The 19,019-nt window shown below is 43.7% G+C and overlaps 1 protein-coding gene across 1 annotated transcript in view; it reads left to right on the top strand.

Moving 5' to 3' along the window:
• The window catches only part of LOC122809531 (NXPE family member 4-like), a 605,331-nt gene that overhangs the window by 152,252 nt on the left and 434,060 nt on the right, over positions 1–19,019 (top strand). Inside the window, exon 2 of the mRNA XM_044081100.1 lies at positions 18,588–18,649. Coding sequence (XP_043937035.1) covers positions 18,588–18,649 — 62 coding nt within the window. The remainder of the gene's footprint in view (positions 1–18,587; positions 18,650–19,019) is intronic.

Here is a 19,019-nt window from a genome sequence, read left to right as displayed (position 1 = left end):
TGACACAATTATCCAATTCCTCATCCAACATCATGGCATACTATTCGGCCGCAGGGCCCAGGATCTGCAGAAGAGGACCGTCCTGTGGAATTAACTCATTGACAGGGTAGATGATGTTGGCCTGCACAGCTGAAATTATGAGCAGGTGCAGCATCGTTGCACTGACCTAATCCTCCATGCCCGTCAATGTGCTGCTGCTGTTAGGAGGGACCAGCTAGCCACAGGTGGGGGTCATGCCATCCAGCCCCCACTGACACATGCTGAGGAGCTCCTCGCCAACCTTGGGGCACCCGCCCACCAGACAAGCCAGCAGGCTGAAGACAGCATTGTGGAGGTAGGTGCCACCCACACAAATGATGAGCGTGCAGGTAAGACCCCAGGGCACATTACTAGACCACGGTTGCTTATCCATTTTTTATTTGTAAAGTATCTACATGTATATATCAGATAAGACAGTCTGTTGCTAAAGTATAGTAATGAACAGATGTGCATAATTCTTAGTATTGTGGGTTAGTACTGTTGATGTGCTGAAATGCTGCTTCCACCTTGTACCAATGCCACAGGTGTGGCTGCTGACATTACTTCTCTCACACAGCTATTTAGGTTCCTATGATATACAACTTGGGCAGCAGCCTGTAGCTGGTGAGTATGGAGTTGTTTTGCTCAGGTTTGTCAATACACCAGCCATGTTATGGCCATGCTATTTGCCATGCACACATTTAACACACATACCCACAATGCATGCTGTACATGTTCATTTTTGTTGGTGTTAACTGCACTGCATCACAGTGGTCACCATGGTGGCATATCTGAAGGGTATTTAAGATTCCTGCAGTATATCTAACAACCTGTTAGTGCAGGATGTGTGGACAGAGATTAACATAATGGCGGGACAAATGGCCTACAGTAGGGACATGTCTGAAACATTACCCCTAATACAGTGGATACAACAGTACATGCACCACTATTATAATGGCAACTGTTCCTGATATAAACAATGGCAGACCACAATAGCACATTCCACACCTTTTACAACATGCAATGTGATCCTAACATGAGCAATGAATGTGTAATATGGAATCCTATGTTAGGACAACAAATATGGGGAATACAAACCTTTCCAAACAAAGGAAACATATGTGTGCATACTCCAAATAACATATTTTGGAAGCAGCTTGTGATGTACTGACAGCATTCACTCTTCTTGAGTACACACCTGCCATCAAGTACAGGGCCTCAATGTCGCACCAAGTAATGGTCTGTTGTACAAGAAGTATGCCCATGATATTTGCCCACTCACCTGCAACAGAGGCAGCCATGGCATGCACACATCTTACAAACCATGAAATGGATCCCACATCCAAAAGGTAGCACTCAGGAGTGAGAAAAGTAGCCTTACCTCACCATTGTATATACCATGGCAAACAGTGCAGACAGTCATCTATGTGTGTATGAACTATGGGACAACACTGATGTAGAAAATAAGCAGATGCCCATCAAAAACAGATGACAAAACATGTTGCAAACTGGTCATGGAGGCTGCCCAGAAACATACAGCAACACTGAGGGACTTGCAAGAATGTCTAGCAAGTACTGCCTGTGCAGTACCTGTGTTGACAATCACCTGGATTCTGCATAAGTGTGGCCTATGTGTTAGGGTAATCAGACGGAAGAGTTGTCCCACATGAAACATCATCCAGGGCTCTGTACAGGTAGCATAAGCATAACATTGAGTCTCCCAAAGGCATGTGTTACATTGTGTAATGGTGTCTTGAGACCAAGGCTCAAACCTACAGACAGAATTCATAAAGGTATGTGTGGTGCACAAGCAACACGACACTCCATCTCAGGGCCACCATCCCCAATTTTTAGCTTGTTGGTTCCAGTGTACATCTTTAGGGTTGCTGTTCATTAGCTGGAACTAGGCCAGTAGACATGGTATTTGCAATTTGGAACACTGCAAAATAACACTCATGTATGGCCCACATTTGTCAGGCATCTTCAATAAGGCTGAGGATAGGGAGGGGTGTCAGCTTGAAACACAACAGTGAACTGAAGCATGCATCCAAAGCTCACTAAGAATGGCTGTATCTGAACACAGTCAAGGTTATGAATTGTGCCAGACATAACCCAGACTCTACAGCAATAGTGAAGCCACTATGTGACCTCCAAGGGCTGTGCACATGAGCTGACCTTGCAATCTGGCAGAGTTGGGGGACCTTTGTAGGGCAGAGTGACCAAATAATGAAAAGTGAAGAAAGGCCATGCTAGTATACCCCTTTCAAGAATAGTGATGCTGTAGTTCACTTAACAGGTACTTCAACAAACCATCATGTTAAGGGTGTGCACACTTATGCAACCCACATATTGTATGCATCTCATTTAGCTTCTGCTTAACTAATGCATTTGTTTGATACCGCTTTGGATTGCACATGCCATATGTCACATACCAGGTGTGTGTAATGTTAACAAATGCAGTATTGTGGCCCCATTGCATATCATAGAAGAGTCTGGCATGTCAACAAGGGTGTGTACACTCCTCATATCCATGTTAAGCTTTGCAGGTTGTCTGTGTAACAGGATTTTATTGCACATACATGCACTGCTGATGATGAGATCTGCAAATCAAAGGTCAAGCATTAATTATTGACATCAGTCCTCATATCATCCCAGGTATGTGTCAGATAAACACATAGGAGCTGTGAGCAACAAAGCAAACATAACTGCCACACATATACACATTCAGCAATGGTGTGTACACTTGTGAGGTATGGTGCACAGTACATGCCAGTGTGCTGTACAGGTGCACAGCAATATTATGTACATGGGTGCAGTGTGTTCCAGGGGAAGGAGCATCACCTACTAACACAACTCATGCATCACAGAGATGTATAATGTTGGTAACAAGGATTGAATATGGCTGCAGTGCATGCTGTTGAGTGCCATATGTCATGTCACAAGACACTTCCAACAGCTGGAAAGACCATAAAAGTACCTCAACAAGAGGATTACTGGCCTCAAACATATTTCCTATGCAGCCCGAATGGAAAAACTCCAGCTGTACTCAGAGTGGCATATCACTTAATCAGAGGTGATCTCTGCCTGACTTACAAAGCCATGTCCAACTCAGAATTGATGGTCATGCTCCACCTAAAGAAATTCAAGTCACTGCGAGCCACTCGCTCTAGTGAGCGAAACCTCACCACAACAATAAATAGAACATGCTGGAGGGACAGATTCCTGTCACAGACACTCCCCATGCTTTGGAACAAAATTCCTAACTACATTAGGCAGAGCCCCTCACTAACACTCTTCAAGAGAAACCTTGACGAGTGGATGGATAACAGAAAATACACCCCTGGGATCACTTAATTGGCTCTTCTTGACAGAGGCTCAGTTAATTAATCAATGGGGTGGCAAAAGCTGACATGCTCTGGCTAGGCTTATAAATGCCCTCGGGCAGATAGCCTAGTACCTACCTATGTTGACTGTTGGGTAATGAGAGGTCTGTGTAATATCTTTGTGCTACCTCATCTTTAGGTGTAAGTGTGTGTGTGTGTGTGTGTGTGTGTGTGTGTATAGAAGTAAACCATAATGTACAGGTCTTAAGTTACATTTCTTGTCTTCTTCTCACAGGTGGCGAGGTGGTTCAGGGTCCCTCCAGCAAGCAAACTGATGTTAGTGTCCATGCAGACTCTGACAATGATAAGCATACTGAGACACAGGCAAGGTTGTCAGGGGCTGAATCTGTGCCATTGGTTGACATCCCACTTTCATCCACCCCATTCCCGCACACAGTCACAATGCACATACATACCCCATCACCAGTGGCCATAGATGAGGGACAGTTGGTGGATGGTGGCATGGGACAGGAAAGTGTGGTGACTATGGCAAGTGTGTCTGTACACAGCAGCCATAGCTGGATGACCAGTGAGGTCCCACACAGGCAGAAATACAATGGTGCACATAGGAGGGCTGCTGAGCATTGTGCCCCTGGCAGAAGTGCCACAGCAGGTGTCACCAGACGCATGTTTCTGGTCCTCATGGAGGCACAGGCATGTATGGAACATTACACCAGAGATAGTCTGAGGCTGCAGAGGGCTATTCTTCCTGCTGTACATGACTACATCCATGATCTTGCAGATGCCCACCATTACTTTGCAGAAGTCATGGATAGATGGTTTGGTGAGATGGTGGGAATCCCCGACCATGTGGTGTCTGTAGTAGAGCATGTGGTGGGAGTAGGACATCGTCCACATGGACGTAGGTCACAAACACCAACAAGTGGAGGTCTATGTGGATGTGCAACATCTCATGGCCACTCCCGTAGTGGCAGTACCAGCACTAGCACTGCAGGGGAGGGTTCTGTCCACACCATAACACAGCAGGCCATGTGCACATGGTCCTAGCCAGTCCCAAGAGGGATGCGGATCCACTAGATAATTGTCATCGTCAGGGGAGAGTACCACATCTGGGCTTCTGCCTGGTGGCACCCGTGCAACCCTTGGCAGGAGCAGTTCCATGTCCATGGCCGGACACAGTGAACTGTACACCCTGCCATGTACGGTCCACAGCTGTCCAACATACACCTGTATAGGGCAGCCACATGGCAGAACAGTGTGCATACATATGCACACACATCACCAGCACAGCTAGGGCACCTCCATACCTACACACAACGTCTACACAGGCCATTTAATAAAGAGCCCTCTAATTCACATACACAATGTCAACCAAACAGCTCAGCCTAGACCTCTGGCAAACCCACACCACACCCTGTGCATATGATGATACCTGTGCCACATCCCTGTCATCCATACCATCGATGCAGGGACATGGTAATATGGTTCTGATGCACAGGGTGAATGTACTAAAGTTTAGCTGGAATGTGTAATACTTACACATCAGGGTGTGTAGCTGTCCAGCCATGATGCATTATAGCTGTTATTAACACTGACTGATTGTGGTCTCCATAATGTATTCTGTTTGTGTTCTAGGTGTCTAAGTGTCAGGAGGATGTTGGTCTGCTATCCTTTCCTACAAGGGGTGTGGCACTGTGCTGACACATTGACTGTGTCATATCCTGGGTACAGATGAACACAAGTAACAGGTCTGTATAACAGTTACTGCATGTGCCACATGGCTGATAGGTCTGAGGGGTGTATACAGGTGAGTGCATGGTGGCTATGTAAGCTGCTCTTCTACAGTGGACAATGGTAAGTGTACTGGTTGGCACACACCAAATGTCTGTGAATTACACACACACAGAAGCTTTTGTGTTGATGCAATACACAGAGAATACTGTTCACATGGATGTACTTCATTTTGTAGAGAAGCCATTTTGGCCTATGTAATTCCACCAAGACTAAATTGCCAAAACATCACATCAGTAAATGATCAGTCTGGCAATTTAATGTAATTGACGATGGTACTGGCAGGGTATATGTCCTCTTCCCCAATGTAGTGCAATCCTGGAGTTGGTAAACATAGGTGTCCTGGTGTGGGGGGGGTACAGCCGCCCCACTTTGGAGGATGTGGAGCAGCACATAGTTTGATTAACAACTACTTAACCTCTTAACATAAACTGTACCATATAACAGCACACTAAGCGGTGGGATACGCACAATAACCTCAATGTGGATGGCTGTTCCCACAACTACCACACCCAAGTATATATACCAACTCTAGTATCACTGTACAGCTGTACAGTGGGGAAGAGGGCATTTATATATCCACTACTAGTTTTGATGGAATGCATTTCCACAAGATGATTGCTTTGAAATGTTACCTTTTGCCAGTTAGTTCTCAGACAAATGATCTCCTGAGAAATATATTTTCTGAAAACTGAATTAGATGCCTTCACATACACACACACACTTACTTGGCAACACTGAGAGTAACCCCCCTACTTAGGTACTTATTCCTACTAATGTGTTTGGCCTTAATTGCACACACCACAGAGCATGTAGGGTGAGGTGTGCCCCGAGCTTCCTGTAAAGTGAACAACATCACCAGACCTTGTGCAGTATGGTAATGGGGGATGTACTGGGTGTTAATGGACAATACATAGTATAACATACTGTCGTATACACATTGACAAACACATCCAGTCATAGACACATTTGACAGACCTGGGTTTAGCAGTGCTGACTACCTTGTCAGTGAGTCCATACTGTTACAGAGCTTTTGCACACAGCACATGCATCATTGGGCTGGATAGTGTCATCAGTTACCTGTATGGTTGATAGTGACAGCAGTCTTCATACAGTGGACCTTGGGACATGTACTGGGGTACCATGGTGTAAAGACAGTATACCCAGCACCCCCACCCCACATTGGATATTGTACTCACTGAAACCCATGATAATGCTCTGACATACCCACAATCACACATTGATCAGGACTGCAGCATAAACCCTTATCTATCTAATTATTGCTACTACAGGGATATGCATTTATTACATATACCACAGGGATAGTAGGGTGAGGGTTTTGTCATGGCTCTCCTAACGTCAGCAACATCACCATCTGTTATAAAGTATGGCAAGGTTTAGTGTATTTGGAGAATGTGGTATCAGAATGCTGTCTCCTACATATATGCACACTCACACACAACTGCACACACATATACACACAGATGCACGCACACACATACTCACATCTGCCAGGACACAGAGGGTAACCCACTCCTATCTACCAATTTGTAGAACAGTGTTATGCTGGTACTGCAAGCTCCTGGTAGCCCATAGGGTGAAGAGTGTCACAAGGTACATTTAATGTGAATTACAGCAGCAGCCATTTCTAAGTATAGCAATGGGGGGTGTAGTGGGTGAGAAGGTCCTCAGATATTTTCAACTACAAGTTTACAAACAAACAGACACTGTTATACTCAGTAATGCACACAGACACATTTGACAGTGCTGAGGTCCATAGGTGCAGGTGCTCCTAGGTGTGTACCAGGCTAATGTCCATGGAGAGATGAAAAGAGTGGTGCATGTGAGTACACTGGTATCATGCCACCTGAAATTTGCCAGCAGGCTATCTATTAACTGATACAACTTGAGTGATTCCCAGGGTGGCAGTTAAATTCAACATCCACTCATCTGGTTTTCTCTTGAAGAGGGCCGGTGAGGTGCTCCAATTGACATGTATGCAACATATATTCCATAACATGGCCAGTGTCTGGGTTAATGACCTATACCCAAACATGTTCTGTTGACTGTGGTAGTCTGGTTGAGGTATCCATGGCATGTGGTGTATATAGAGTGGGGTTTCCTAGCTGTGGCATTCATAACACAGCTGGGCAGACATATCAGTGTCAGTCAATCAGAGATTGCCTGTAAGCAGCCAAGATGAATACTTGACATCTGAACATCTCTACAGAGGAGAGACAGAAAGTAGCTAGCCAACAGGTTATGCATTAGGATGAATGTTTTGACAGATAGATGTCTGAAATTGATAGTTATGCCATTACTACATGATAGCAGTCCTCAATGACATGTCCTAAAACATAGTAGTCTACAGTTAATATCAATATATCAGATCAATATCCAATAGGAGATGCTTAAAAACATACAGCTCAAACACCAAGAACATGATAGTCAATACTCAGAGTCCAACTTTGCATGCAGGAGTGTATGGTTCCAGTACTGCAATCTGCAATCTACTCTTACTTGGAAAATCACTGGTAAAAGTAGTAATGTAATGATACAATACATGCAAGTGTGACTGCATATAACCTGGGATACTACCCAAGTATGAAACACATACAAAGAGAAAAGATTGTGGTACTACCCATGTATACTCAGGTGTCCCATACAGTATACATACACCCGTTGCTACTGTAATGACAGCACATGGAAGCATGTTATGTATATGGAATTAAATTCACTTATTAAAGATGTCATTACCCTGCTTCTTTATCAGACTGGAATGTGATCACTGGTTACCAGGGCTGAGCTATGCTTAGCAAGTGTAAGCATTGCTTAAATGTAAATGCTAGGCAGATTTGCGCACTGGTAAGCGAAGCCTACACGGTGTAAGCATGTATTCGTTTAACAGTATGTTAGCACCGCTTACCACCAGGCAAACCCATGCAAACACACTTAAAGCTGCTCAAAACTCCCTTAACCACTCTGTATCCAACAGTCCTTGTTCTGCCTAGCAACAAAATAAACAGCACTTGCAGGTCTTGAACCCAGGACCCTCTAGACTATGGTCACAGCACTTAACCACTAAGCCATCTGAGCTGTAAAAATGCTTGTTGCTTTTTCAAATATATCATTCAGTACACGTACTAAATAGTAGTGAAAAACTGCTTTAACTACTACAATTGTTTGCTACTTGTTACTGGAAATAGTGTTGAATCAGTCATGTTTTTATATCTAAATATACACATATCAGATAAATATGGTGGGATACATCTGAGAAGGTATATACAGCACTCACATTTACACATAAGGATGTGGATATATATATATATATATATATATATATATATATATATATATATATATATATATATATATATATATATATATATATATATATATATATATATATATATATATATAGATAGATATATATAAACATATGCCCATAACATGTAGTGGAGTCATACCTCAGCACCATAACTCTCAACCTCTTAGTGCAGAGGAACGTAATGTATGTATTGCAGTTATAAATGTAGAATGTTGCTACAGTAACAGGAGTTGTGTATTGTGTCAACGTACATGTTGTGAAGGAAGGCTCTTCTGAAACTGACATGTATGCCATCAGTTACTGACAGACATCATAAAATCTTCATAGTGAAGTATCACACAAATCACTGTAATGATCCTGTGGAGTACAGCAGAAATATGAGCAATAAATGTGGACAGTCTGAAAGAGTCTGGTCAGTCGAGAGGTATACACAGAACTCTTTAGTGGAAGAAATGTGGACCAAGCCTGACAAAGGGGATGTTTAAAGTCATGAAAATGGGGATATATCCAAAATACTGGAGTAGATAAGCTCACACAGTTGATGCATTCACACCCTCCTGTCTGTCCTAACATATATTAACTGAAGGAACAGTGGTCCCAAGCCCACATACTTCCCACTAGTTAGTGGCATACATCTTCATAGCATCCCACTGCTTTGTCAGAAATACACAACACATATGGTGGCCAGGCAGCAGTACATCTGACAAATTTCTGGACATAGCATCACACTAGGGTAAATACACACTGAGTTGCTAGGCATGCCACCGAGCACTGTCTAAGCTACAGGCAGACTGCCACAATGCTAACCCAATTTTCCTATGGGGGAGTACACATGTAATTTCAAATATAGCAGGCACTACAGGCATGTAACAGCACTGAGTAACACACACTAGTGTGAAAGTGCATACCCACAACCAATCTAAACACAGTCACAGTCACATTATGGTAAGCCTAATTAACAGTACAGTATGTGGACTGTGTGAACAAAACCCATCATCATATTTGCCACTCACACACTAACCCAACATATACTGGCCCAATTCACAGTGTAGTCTGATGCCTGACTGTGGTATGGGACATGTCTCAGTCTGGCCCTACAAACATATAAGCTGATAGGGTACCAGCAACTAGAGCAGCATGCAATGTCAGATAGAACAGGACCAAGAACACTGCTATCTACCCCAACCTGTACACAGGTCAAATAACATATTCACAATACACTGCTATAAAATACTGACACTCTGTCAACAATCACCATAAGTACACAGACCTCACTACTGTACAGACTACAACAGAATGTCCAGGTTTTGTCCTCAAATATAAGGCCTCATATACTTAACATGTCTGGCAGTCTGATATATCACTGGCTTGATATCAAGAATGATGTCAGTAAATAATGATATACTGTCCATAGCCACCTCTTACTTCATGACATATGAACAAAGGGTGACAGACGTGGGAGACAGAGGCACAAACAGAGAGCCAGTATTGACATACTGCTGTGATAAACTGAGAAAATTGCTGGTGTAACAGGGTTTGCTGTGACATATATCTTCCGAGGGATATGAAGTCAGTAACACACATGGATGTTACCATTTACTGATTGCAATCATCAGAATATGCTACTGCATTTATAAAGACAGAAAATGTGTAACACACCACATCTAAGATTCCAAACTCTGGCCAGTCTGCAGATAGCCCTACAGGTGAGAGTTTTCTCAACCACATAACACTGTCATGCCAGACTTTAAATCATGCAAAACAGCCATATCCACACAAACCCTGTTAAACCAACATTACTTCAAATGTAGAACAGCAATACTTACATTCTGTCCCCATGTCTGGAACATCCTCCTCCAGTTTGTTGACCTGTCTGCACAGTGTTTGTTGTAAGAGGTATTTCCAACTACCCTCTGTGATGCTGTCACACACCCACATGAAGTCCTGCTCACAGTGAAGGAAAAGGGCCAACACCCACATGAAGTGCTTAGTTATAGTAGTGTGCTTCCATGCAATTGGCTATGGGAATGATACCACAGCTGTTCAGCATGCAATTAGCAAGTGGGGGACTCCAATTTGTGCACTGGCCATCAGCTGATCATGAGCATTACCTACAAAAGTCTAGCTGCTGCCTATGCAAACCAAATGTATTTTCCACATCTACCAGATAGGGAGAGAGAGAGAAAAAGAGAAAGAAAGAAAGAAAGAAAGAAAGAAAGAAAGAAAGAAAGAAAGAAAGAAAGAAAGAGAGAAAGAGCCAATGGTGTCTGTGTATGATCCGTAGATGGAGAGTGGTCTCTGGGTATTATAATGGTTGCCTATATTGTTCACTAATCCATATTGTCACATAGTCATTGCACATGGCAGTAGACATTTATGGCTGTGGATCGTCTACAACAACCTCAACAGTGTTTGACAACTGTTGGCTTTGTAATGTGGACATTGGGACATATAGGTCCTCAATATAATAATGTAGCAAACCCTCACTGCAATGGATCCTGTTATTACACAATCACCTTAACAGTATACTGATGACACACTGTAATGTAGCAAAATCCCCACTGCAATGGATCCTGTTATTACACAATCACCCAGGATACTGATGACACACACAAACACACTTGCCAGTACTGAATTTCGAACCCCTACCTAGCTATGTATTGCTATTACAGTGCTATGCATTTATCACACACACCACAGAGCTTATCTGTTAGAAAGCTGTTCAAAGGTATCTTTAAAGGTGAGTGACATCAGTGGCAGTGTTAAAAAAGGTGTACGGGAAGTGTAGTAAGTGTGAATGTCCACAAAATCAGGTGTCAACAAAGACACACAGGCTGTCTCATCCAAACACACACATTATCACAGTTGCCAAGACCAGGATTAGAACTTCTACCTAACTAGTTTACTACACTATGGTATTACGCAGTTATCACAAGCACCACAGACCTTATATGTTGGTGAGCTGTCCAAAGGTATCTTTGAAGGTGAGTGAGATGAGCAGCAGTGCTAAAGGAGGGGTAAGAAAAGTGTGAATGTCCACAAAATCAGATGTCAACAAAGACACACACGCTGTGTCACACAAATATTATCACAGCTGCCAGGACCAGGATTAGAACGCCTACCTAACTGCTACACTATGGTATCATGCAGTTATCACAAGCACCACTCAGCTTATAGGCTGGAGAGCAATCCAAAGGTATCTTTGAAGGTGAGTGACATCAGCAGCAGTGCTAAAGGAAAGGTAAGGGAAGTGTAGTAAGTGTGAATAAAACAACATCAGGTGTTAACAAAGACACACACACTCTCTCACATAAACAGAGATATTATCACAACTGCCAGGGCTAGGATTAGAACTCCTACCTACCTAGTTTGCTACACTATGGCATTCAGCAGTTATTGCAAGCGTCATGGAGTGTATATGTTAGAGAACTATCCAAAGGTATCTTTGAAAGTGAGTGACAGCAGCAGTGCTAAAGGAGGGTAAGGGAAGTGTAGTAAGTGTGAATGTCCACAAAATCAACAGACACGCACACACTCTCACACAAGCACACACATTAGCATAGTTGCCAGGACCAGGATTAGAACTCCTACCTAACTTGCTATGCTATGGTATTACACAGTCATCCCAAGTGTCATGGAGCTTATATGTTGAAGAGCTGTCCAAAGGTATCTTTGAAGGTTAGTGACATCAGCAGCAGTGCTAAAGGATGGGTAAGGATGTGTAGTAAGTGTGAATGTCCACAAAATCAGGTGTCTACAAAGACACACACACTCTCTTACACAAACACACACATTATCACAGTTGCCAAGATCAGCATTAGAGCTCCTACCTAACTAGTTTGCTATACTATGGTATTACACAGTTATCACAAGCGCCATGGAGCTTATATACTGGACAGCTGTCCAAAGGTATCTTTGAAGGTGAGTGACATCAGCAGCAGTGTTAAAGGAGGGGTAAGGGAAGTGTAGTAAGTGTGAACGTCCACAAATTCAACAAAGACACACATGCTCTCTCACACAAGCACACACTTTATCACAGTTGCCAAGACCAGGATTAGAATTCTTATCTAACTAGTTTGCTACACTAGGGTATTACACAGTTATTGCAAGCACCACAGAGCTTATATGTTGAAGAGCTGTCCAAAGGTATATTTGAAGGTGAGTGACATCAGCAGCAGTGCTAAAGGGGGGTAAAGGAAGTGTAGTAAGTGTGAATGTCCACAAAATCAGCTATCAACAAAGACACACATACTGTCTTAGTCAAACACAGACATTATCACAGTTGCCAGAAGCAGGATTATAACTCTTTCCTGAATAGCTTGCTACACTACAGTATTACATAGTTATCATAAGTGCTACAGAGCTTATAGAACTGAAATGTTGCCGATGGTTTATTTCAAGGTGACTGACATCAGCAGAAGTGCTAAAATGAGCAATGGTAAATGCAGTGTGTGTGAATGGGCCATAAATCATTCCTCTGGAAACACATACACTCAGTCACACAGAACTTTACATTTGACAGGACTGAGTATACAAATGCTACATGAATACAGCTTTGTACTGTCATGTTACACAGTTATCACAAGCACCACAGACACTATAGGGCTGAGGGCTACCAAAAGGAATGTCTACAGTGATTGACATCAGCACATCATGTGATATCGGACAATTGGATGTCTAGTGGGTGGGACAGGCCTCATAATGCAATTCACTCTGTCACTGTCTATCTCTCTCTTCCCCACATATCTGTGTGTGTATTTTTGACATATTATAGCGTGCTGGCCTTGGATATGTGTGAGTATTTCTATCCAATGTGTGTGTGAAGCATAAATGGTGCACAATTTGGAGTGTGTGCACAGACATCAGCAAATGACAGATATGTATAGTCCATTGTGTTGTCAGACATGGGCTTCATTTCTCTATTGAGTGTGTGAATCCATTCCAGGTAGGGTTGTACTCCAGTCCAGGGTTTGGTGTTCTACACCTACAGCTAGCAACCTGTTTCTGCAGGATATCTGTAGATAGGTTAGCAATATGGAGTCACAATGGGTGACAGGGGGATACTGTAACTATTGCTGTCTGTGCTGCTTGTGTTACATGGTTGGTGTTAGCAGAGATATTCAGACATATGTTTTACACTGTGATGTATTATGTCATCAACTACTGACATATAATTATTTGCTCACAGTTATTTCCTGGGAAATACAAGACGACTGAAGCTGAGTCCAGTATTGTGGTCCACAGTCTACACATTCTTGCACATTCCTGTGTTTCTGTAGGGGTAGCTGCAGACACTTGCTGATGGGTCTGTGTAAATGGTCCAGCAGCTTGGTACTATGGTGGCTGAGGATCCCCTTCTTGTACATTTAACGACTTAACAGAATGGCCATATCCTGCTGTGACCATACCTCTCAGCTGTACAGATTCACCCAGGTTACCCAGAGGCAGAGCTCATATATCTGGTCAGTTCTCCTTCATATTATGGTTTACGAGCAGGTTTATAGCCACCCATTACTGGGTTTGCAGGCAGGAGTAGTATGGGCACACATCACAGTTTCAGACCATACACTCCATTACGTCCATGCTTCTACACCCCCCACTCTGTTATTCTATCCTTTTCCTAACATTATGCGAGCAATATTTGAGAAGTATCCCTATAGTTGGCCCTTCATCCCAGCAGTATTTATGGATTGATCCACAGTTCATGCAGTAGGACATGGGGGCATGCTACTGGAATTTGTCAACATGGCCTTGCATTTGTGTTTTGTTGACTATATTAGGTTGTTAGTTGGGACCCCATGAGATACCATACATTGGCACTACAGGTGAGGCACAGGCCTTTGACAGAGGACTGTAGGCCATTTGGTAAGTGATGCAGACCATCTGTAGCAGGCCAGTGCATTCTGTCACTCCTACTTTCCCAGGCTGCAAGCCAGTGGATTCCCCTGGGGTGACAGGGTAAGTAAAGTATGCAAGGTGTTAATGGCAATAGTTACTGTCCATATTGATCCATTGGTCTGGATGCAGGGGGGTGCTGCTTACAGCTAGGGACACACCTGCATAGGACACCTCTTCAGCATGCTGCATTCTGTGGGTATTCCCATATAGAAGTGGGGTCATACTGTCCCCATTCCCAACAGCAGGGATATGACCTGTGATAAACCTGTGGCTGATAGTGGGATGAGCTGAGCGCATGTGTGATATGGAAGCTACTTGCAGCTGACTCACAGATATACCTGGGACATTCTCCTTATGCTGCCTTGTGTGGGGACATAGGCAGTCTCTCATAACTTCTTAACTGTACCTTTTGTGGTCTGCCAGTGATTGGTCAGACTGCATCAGTATTCCATACTATACAGACAACTAATGTGCTGCTAACCTGTATGTACAATTCCAAAGGTGTGTGCAGTTGGCAGTTACATTTTATGCACTCTGTCTAGGGTACTTCCACCTGTGTACTGTGTGTATGTATGGGCCCACATTCATGGCATGTCCATCTTTCAGACAGTGACAGATATTGACATCTGTACAGTGAGTATGGACGACTACTGACATGGGTATTGCTGAGAAGCATTGTGGTTGGCACTGCAGTTGTCAGATCATGGTCCTATCAATCACATTACTGCCCATAGGCCACTGAGACAACCCTCCATGCCTACATGCTGACCACTTCCAGACAATATTGAACACACAGCAACCTAATACACAGACCCCTGCATATTCTACACATGCAACAATCTATCCTGTAGACTGGGCCAGCTCGGGTAATCTGTGCTCCACTGATATTACTCCTCACACTTACATGTTACTGCATTTCTACATAGGATTGTGGGGGGTACACCTGATGACTTTAAACATTTGCTATGACTGTACTGGTATTTCAGGTACTCTGCTGGCTTACATTTCATATTGTAGTCTGACCTATCATACAGACCGGAGGCATATCAATAGAGTACAGATCTTAGGTTTTTGTTGACCTGCATTTCAGTTTCAGACTTCTTACCCTTCAGAACTAACATACAACTTCCAGACCTGTTGTAGTCTGTCTGTGTAGGTCTGGAGGGGAGCTGTTCATCACTGCCATCAATTGGAGGCCTTAGCCCAGCCTTTCTTTACGGTCATCTACACCTGTCCTGCTGGCTGAGGCTGGTGGTGGGTCTGTGAGCCTCACTGACATGCATGTGTGCGTCCTGTGGACACACATTTGGGCCACCACATGTACTGCAGTGGGATTTTCCACCTTGTCTAGTACTGCCTAGTATGTTGACACCAGTATTTGTTATGGATTTCATGCTGCCTATATAGGTCTCCACCATCTGCTGCCATCCCATTCAATCACCCGATTCCCTTGCATGCTCGCATCCATACCATAGATACAACTATCAGAACATACTACTCCATTCAGTAATTGATAGGAAGAGTGACTTACCTTGTGGCTGGGCCAGTAATGAGGATGATGCTGGAGGACTGACTATGTCAGATGCACATGGTACACTCCCTATACATGGTAAAGCACAGGTAGTGTCATGTTTGGCATCCCTTTTACTGTATGTGCGAGTCAGAGAAAGGTGTCATTCCCTGGGTCCCTACCATGTCAGTGTATTTGCTATGTGTTGCCTCTTTGCCAAGGCCTGGGAATACTGGGCACTCCTCCTGCTGGATACATGGACAGGCTCAGGTAGTTCCTCCTCCGAGTCACTCTGTGCCTGTGATGGCCTTGGCAATGGTGGGGGGCTGTGTAGCCTTGCTCCGTGTTGCTCATACTGGAGCTGTTTCCGCAGTATCATATTGTGTAGCATGGCACATACTATGAACATTTGTGTACATGTAGCTGGAGAGTACTGCAAGGCTCCACCAGATATGTGTAGGCAGCTTGAGCATCCCAAACACATGTTCTATTATGATTCTGGTTTGTGCGTGTGCCTCATTATGGAGTTCTTGTTCAGGTATGTGTGCATTTCTGAGGGGTGTCATCAGCCATGGCTCCAGTGGTAGCCAACATCCCCCACTAGGTGGCCGTATGGGATGTCCCCAATGGCAAATGACTGGTACAGCTGTGTCATATGCCAGATGTGGGAGTTGTGATCGCTTCCAGAGCTGCCAGAACACACATTCATGATAATGCCCTGGGCATCACATATGACCTGGCAGTTGATGGAGGAGAAGCTCTTGCGATTTATGTAGACCCTACCCCGCTCGCCGGGTGGTGCTTTACTGTGTATGTGGGTGCAGTCCATAGGACCCACTACCTCAGGGTATTCTGCTATTTGATGGAAGAGATGCATATTGCTGGCCAACATCTCACGGGTATTGAAATATATGTGCTCACCGGCATGTGCTGACATGACATCCAGGAACTGGTGGAGTACCCTTGATGCTGATGCCTGTGAGATCCCCATGATATACCCAGTTGCCATTTAGAAGGTACCCATATCTAGTATTCTTAAGCCTACACATACCTTGGTATCCACTGGGATGGGTTCCCCTCTGTTGGTTCTGTGTGTGAGGCGGGGCCGGCACAGCTCAACAATTTGCTGTAGAATGTCCCTGTTCACCCTATAGCACTCCACTATCTCCAACTCATGTAGACCCTGGTAGGTTACCCTGGATCTGTACTCTCATCTCCTGCTCCTCACTGTGGAATGGTCGTCAGCATTCACATCCTCAACACCCTCAGCCTCTTGCACATATTGATGTATGAGAGCGACAGCAGCCCCTTACATTTTGTTAGTTTTGTCAGGTAAAATTTCCCTGTCTGTGTACACCAGTGGTGTAGAGTTTGTGGGAAAAACCAGACTGAAAGGTGATTGCATAGTTTATAGTAGTGTGCTGGGCTGCTGCCTGTGTAATTGGCTGATTCTGATACATTTCACCTGTCAGCTATGCTAGTTCTCCTTGATTGCCTTCCTACTGCTGTTTTCCCTTCCCATTGCCTTCCCGTTTAAGCCCCGAGGTGCACCTCACATACCCAGTGCTCAGATGTGGACAGAGCTGCTATTTCCTGTTTTTTTTTTTTTTTTTTGGTTTAAAACCCGGTGTGCTGTGCGCACACCCATTTAGACAATGTAAACATTGCTAGGCATCCTGAGACACACCCCCTTCCTTAGCTTTGCTTAGCTATGGGCAAACACAGGCCACATAGCTCCAATAAGCTTACAGCATGCATGACACTCCCCTTATGAGGTCATCCACCTCTTAGACTTATACAATGGTGTTGCTACACCGACACAGTTGGGTGCAAACTAACACTGAGAGGAAATCTGTGATTCAGTATCAGTCCCCTCATTTACATAAACCAGAATACTAATTCATAGTTACCACACTGACACTGTGCCGTCCCCCTTAGCAACCACTATTCCCTGGTATTGTTGTCTTATGCATGCCATTGTCTATTATGGCAAAATGCTGATTTGGCTATAAAAGCTTATTTCCCCCTTTTTTCCTTATTTTCGTGGCAATCCCATTTGTGCACAGCTGCCCTACGCTTTAACAGCTGTTATCTGCCAAAAAAAAATAAACTTGTTTTTTATAAAATTGCAACTATTTTTCATGCCAGTGGTCATATATTTGGCCATTGGCATGCCTACTACATTGAATACATGTTTCTTTCAAGCTGGCATGCCTCCGTTTTGTAATTTGCAGAAATGTATTTGGTTAGTAACCAAATACATTTCTGCAGGTTACACTACTCCTGCATGGACGGCTGCCTGCTTCCTGGATTGCTAATTCACCTCATTTGCATAGTTTTCACCAGCAAATGAGGTACTTAGCATATAGCAGTGGTGTCCGTGCAGGAATAGTGTAGGAGTGCTTGTGCACATCCCGGGAGCTCGTTCCTGGATCGCTCATCAGCCATATTGCGTGCAGCAGCTCTTGCACTATTCCTGCACTCCGTGCAGAGCTTGCTGAATCCAGGGGAGTATCAGCATGAGAGCATTCAATACAAACTATAACTAGTTCCAATCCTCTGTGCATCTGTATTTTTTTCTGATGTGATTTATAATTCTGAGCAAAGATTATATTATTGTATGTCTTTTTCAGACAAAAAAATGCAGACTATTCCTTCTGGACAATGATGGGTATTACGTTTTCTGCTTACTTTTCAGAAGAAACATTGGAATCAAACTTACACCTGAAGGCCCATCATCAATAATGGTGCAGAAAGGAAGTAAATATTTCAGTTTATTACAGCTTCATACAGAACTAAGTTAATGATGATTATTGACATTTTTCAGTGATTTTCTAACCTAAAATGAATTATATATAAAAATTGTGAAGGTGACATGAACTACACTTATTTCATCTCTTTTCCAAGATCTTTGTTGCATATAATAGCAGGTGATTCTGGAACTTGGTTGTGGTCACCACTCCCACAATAGGGGAAAACATATTGGATCTGGTCATCACCAACATGGGGTCTCTATGTTCCACACCAGAGGTATACCCCTCAATGGTAAGATCAGACCATAAACAAATCTCACTGGACATCCATATTCTGTCCCCACCCCTAGCCATGGAAACCACGGTGAAGAACTTCT

The sequence above is a fragment of the Protopterus annectens genome, chromosome 8.part0 (genome assembly GCF_019279795.1).
Source record: "Protopterus annectens isolate FY-2018-M chromosome 8.part0, PAN1.0, whole genome shotgun sequence".
NCBI classification, from domain to species: domain Eukaryota; kingdom Metazoa; phylum Chordata; order Ceratodontiformes; family Protopteridae; genus Protopterus; species Protopterus annectens.
This window is presented reverse-complemented; position numbering and strand designations above follow the sequence as displayed.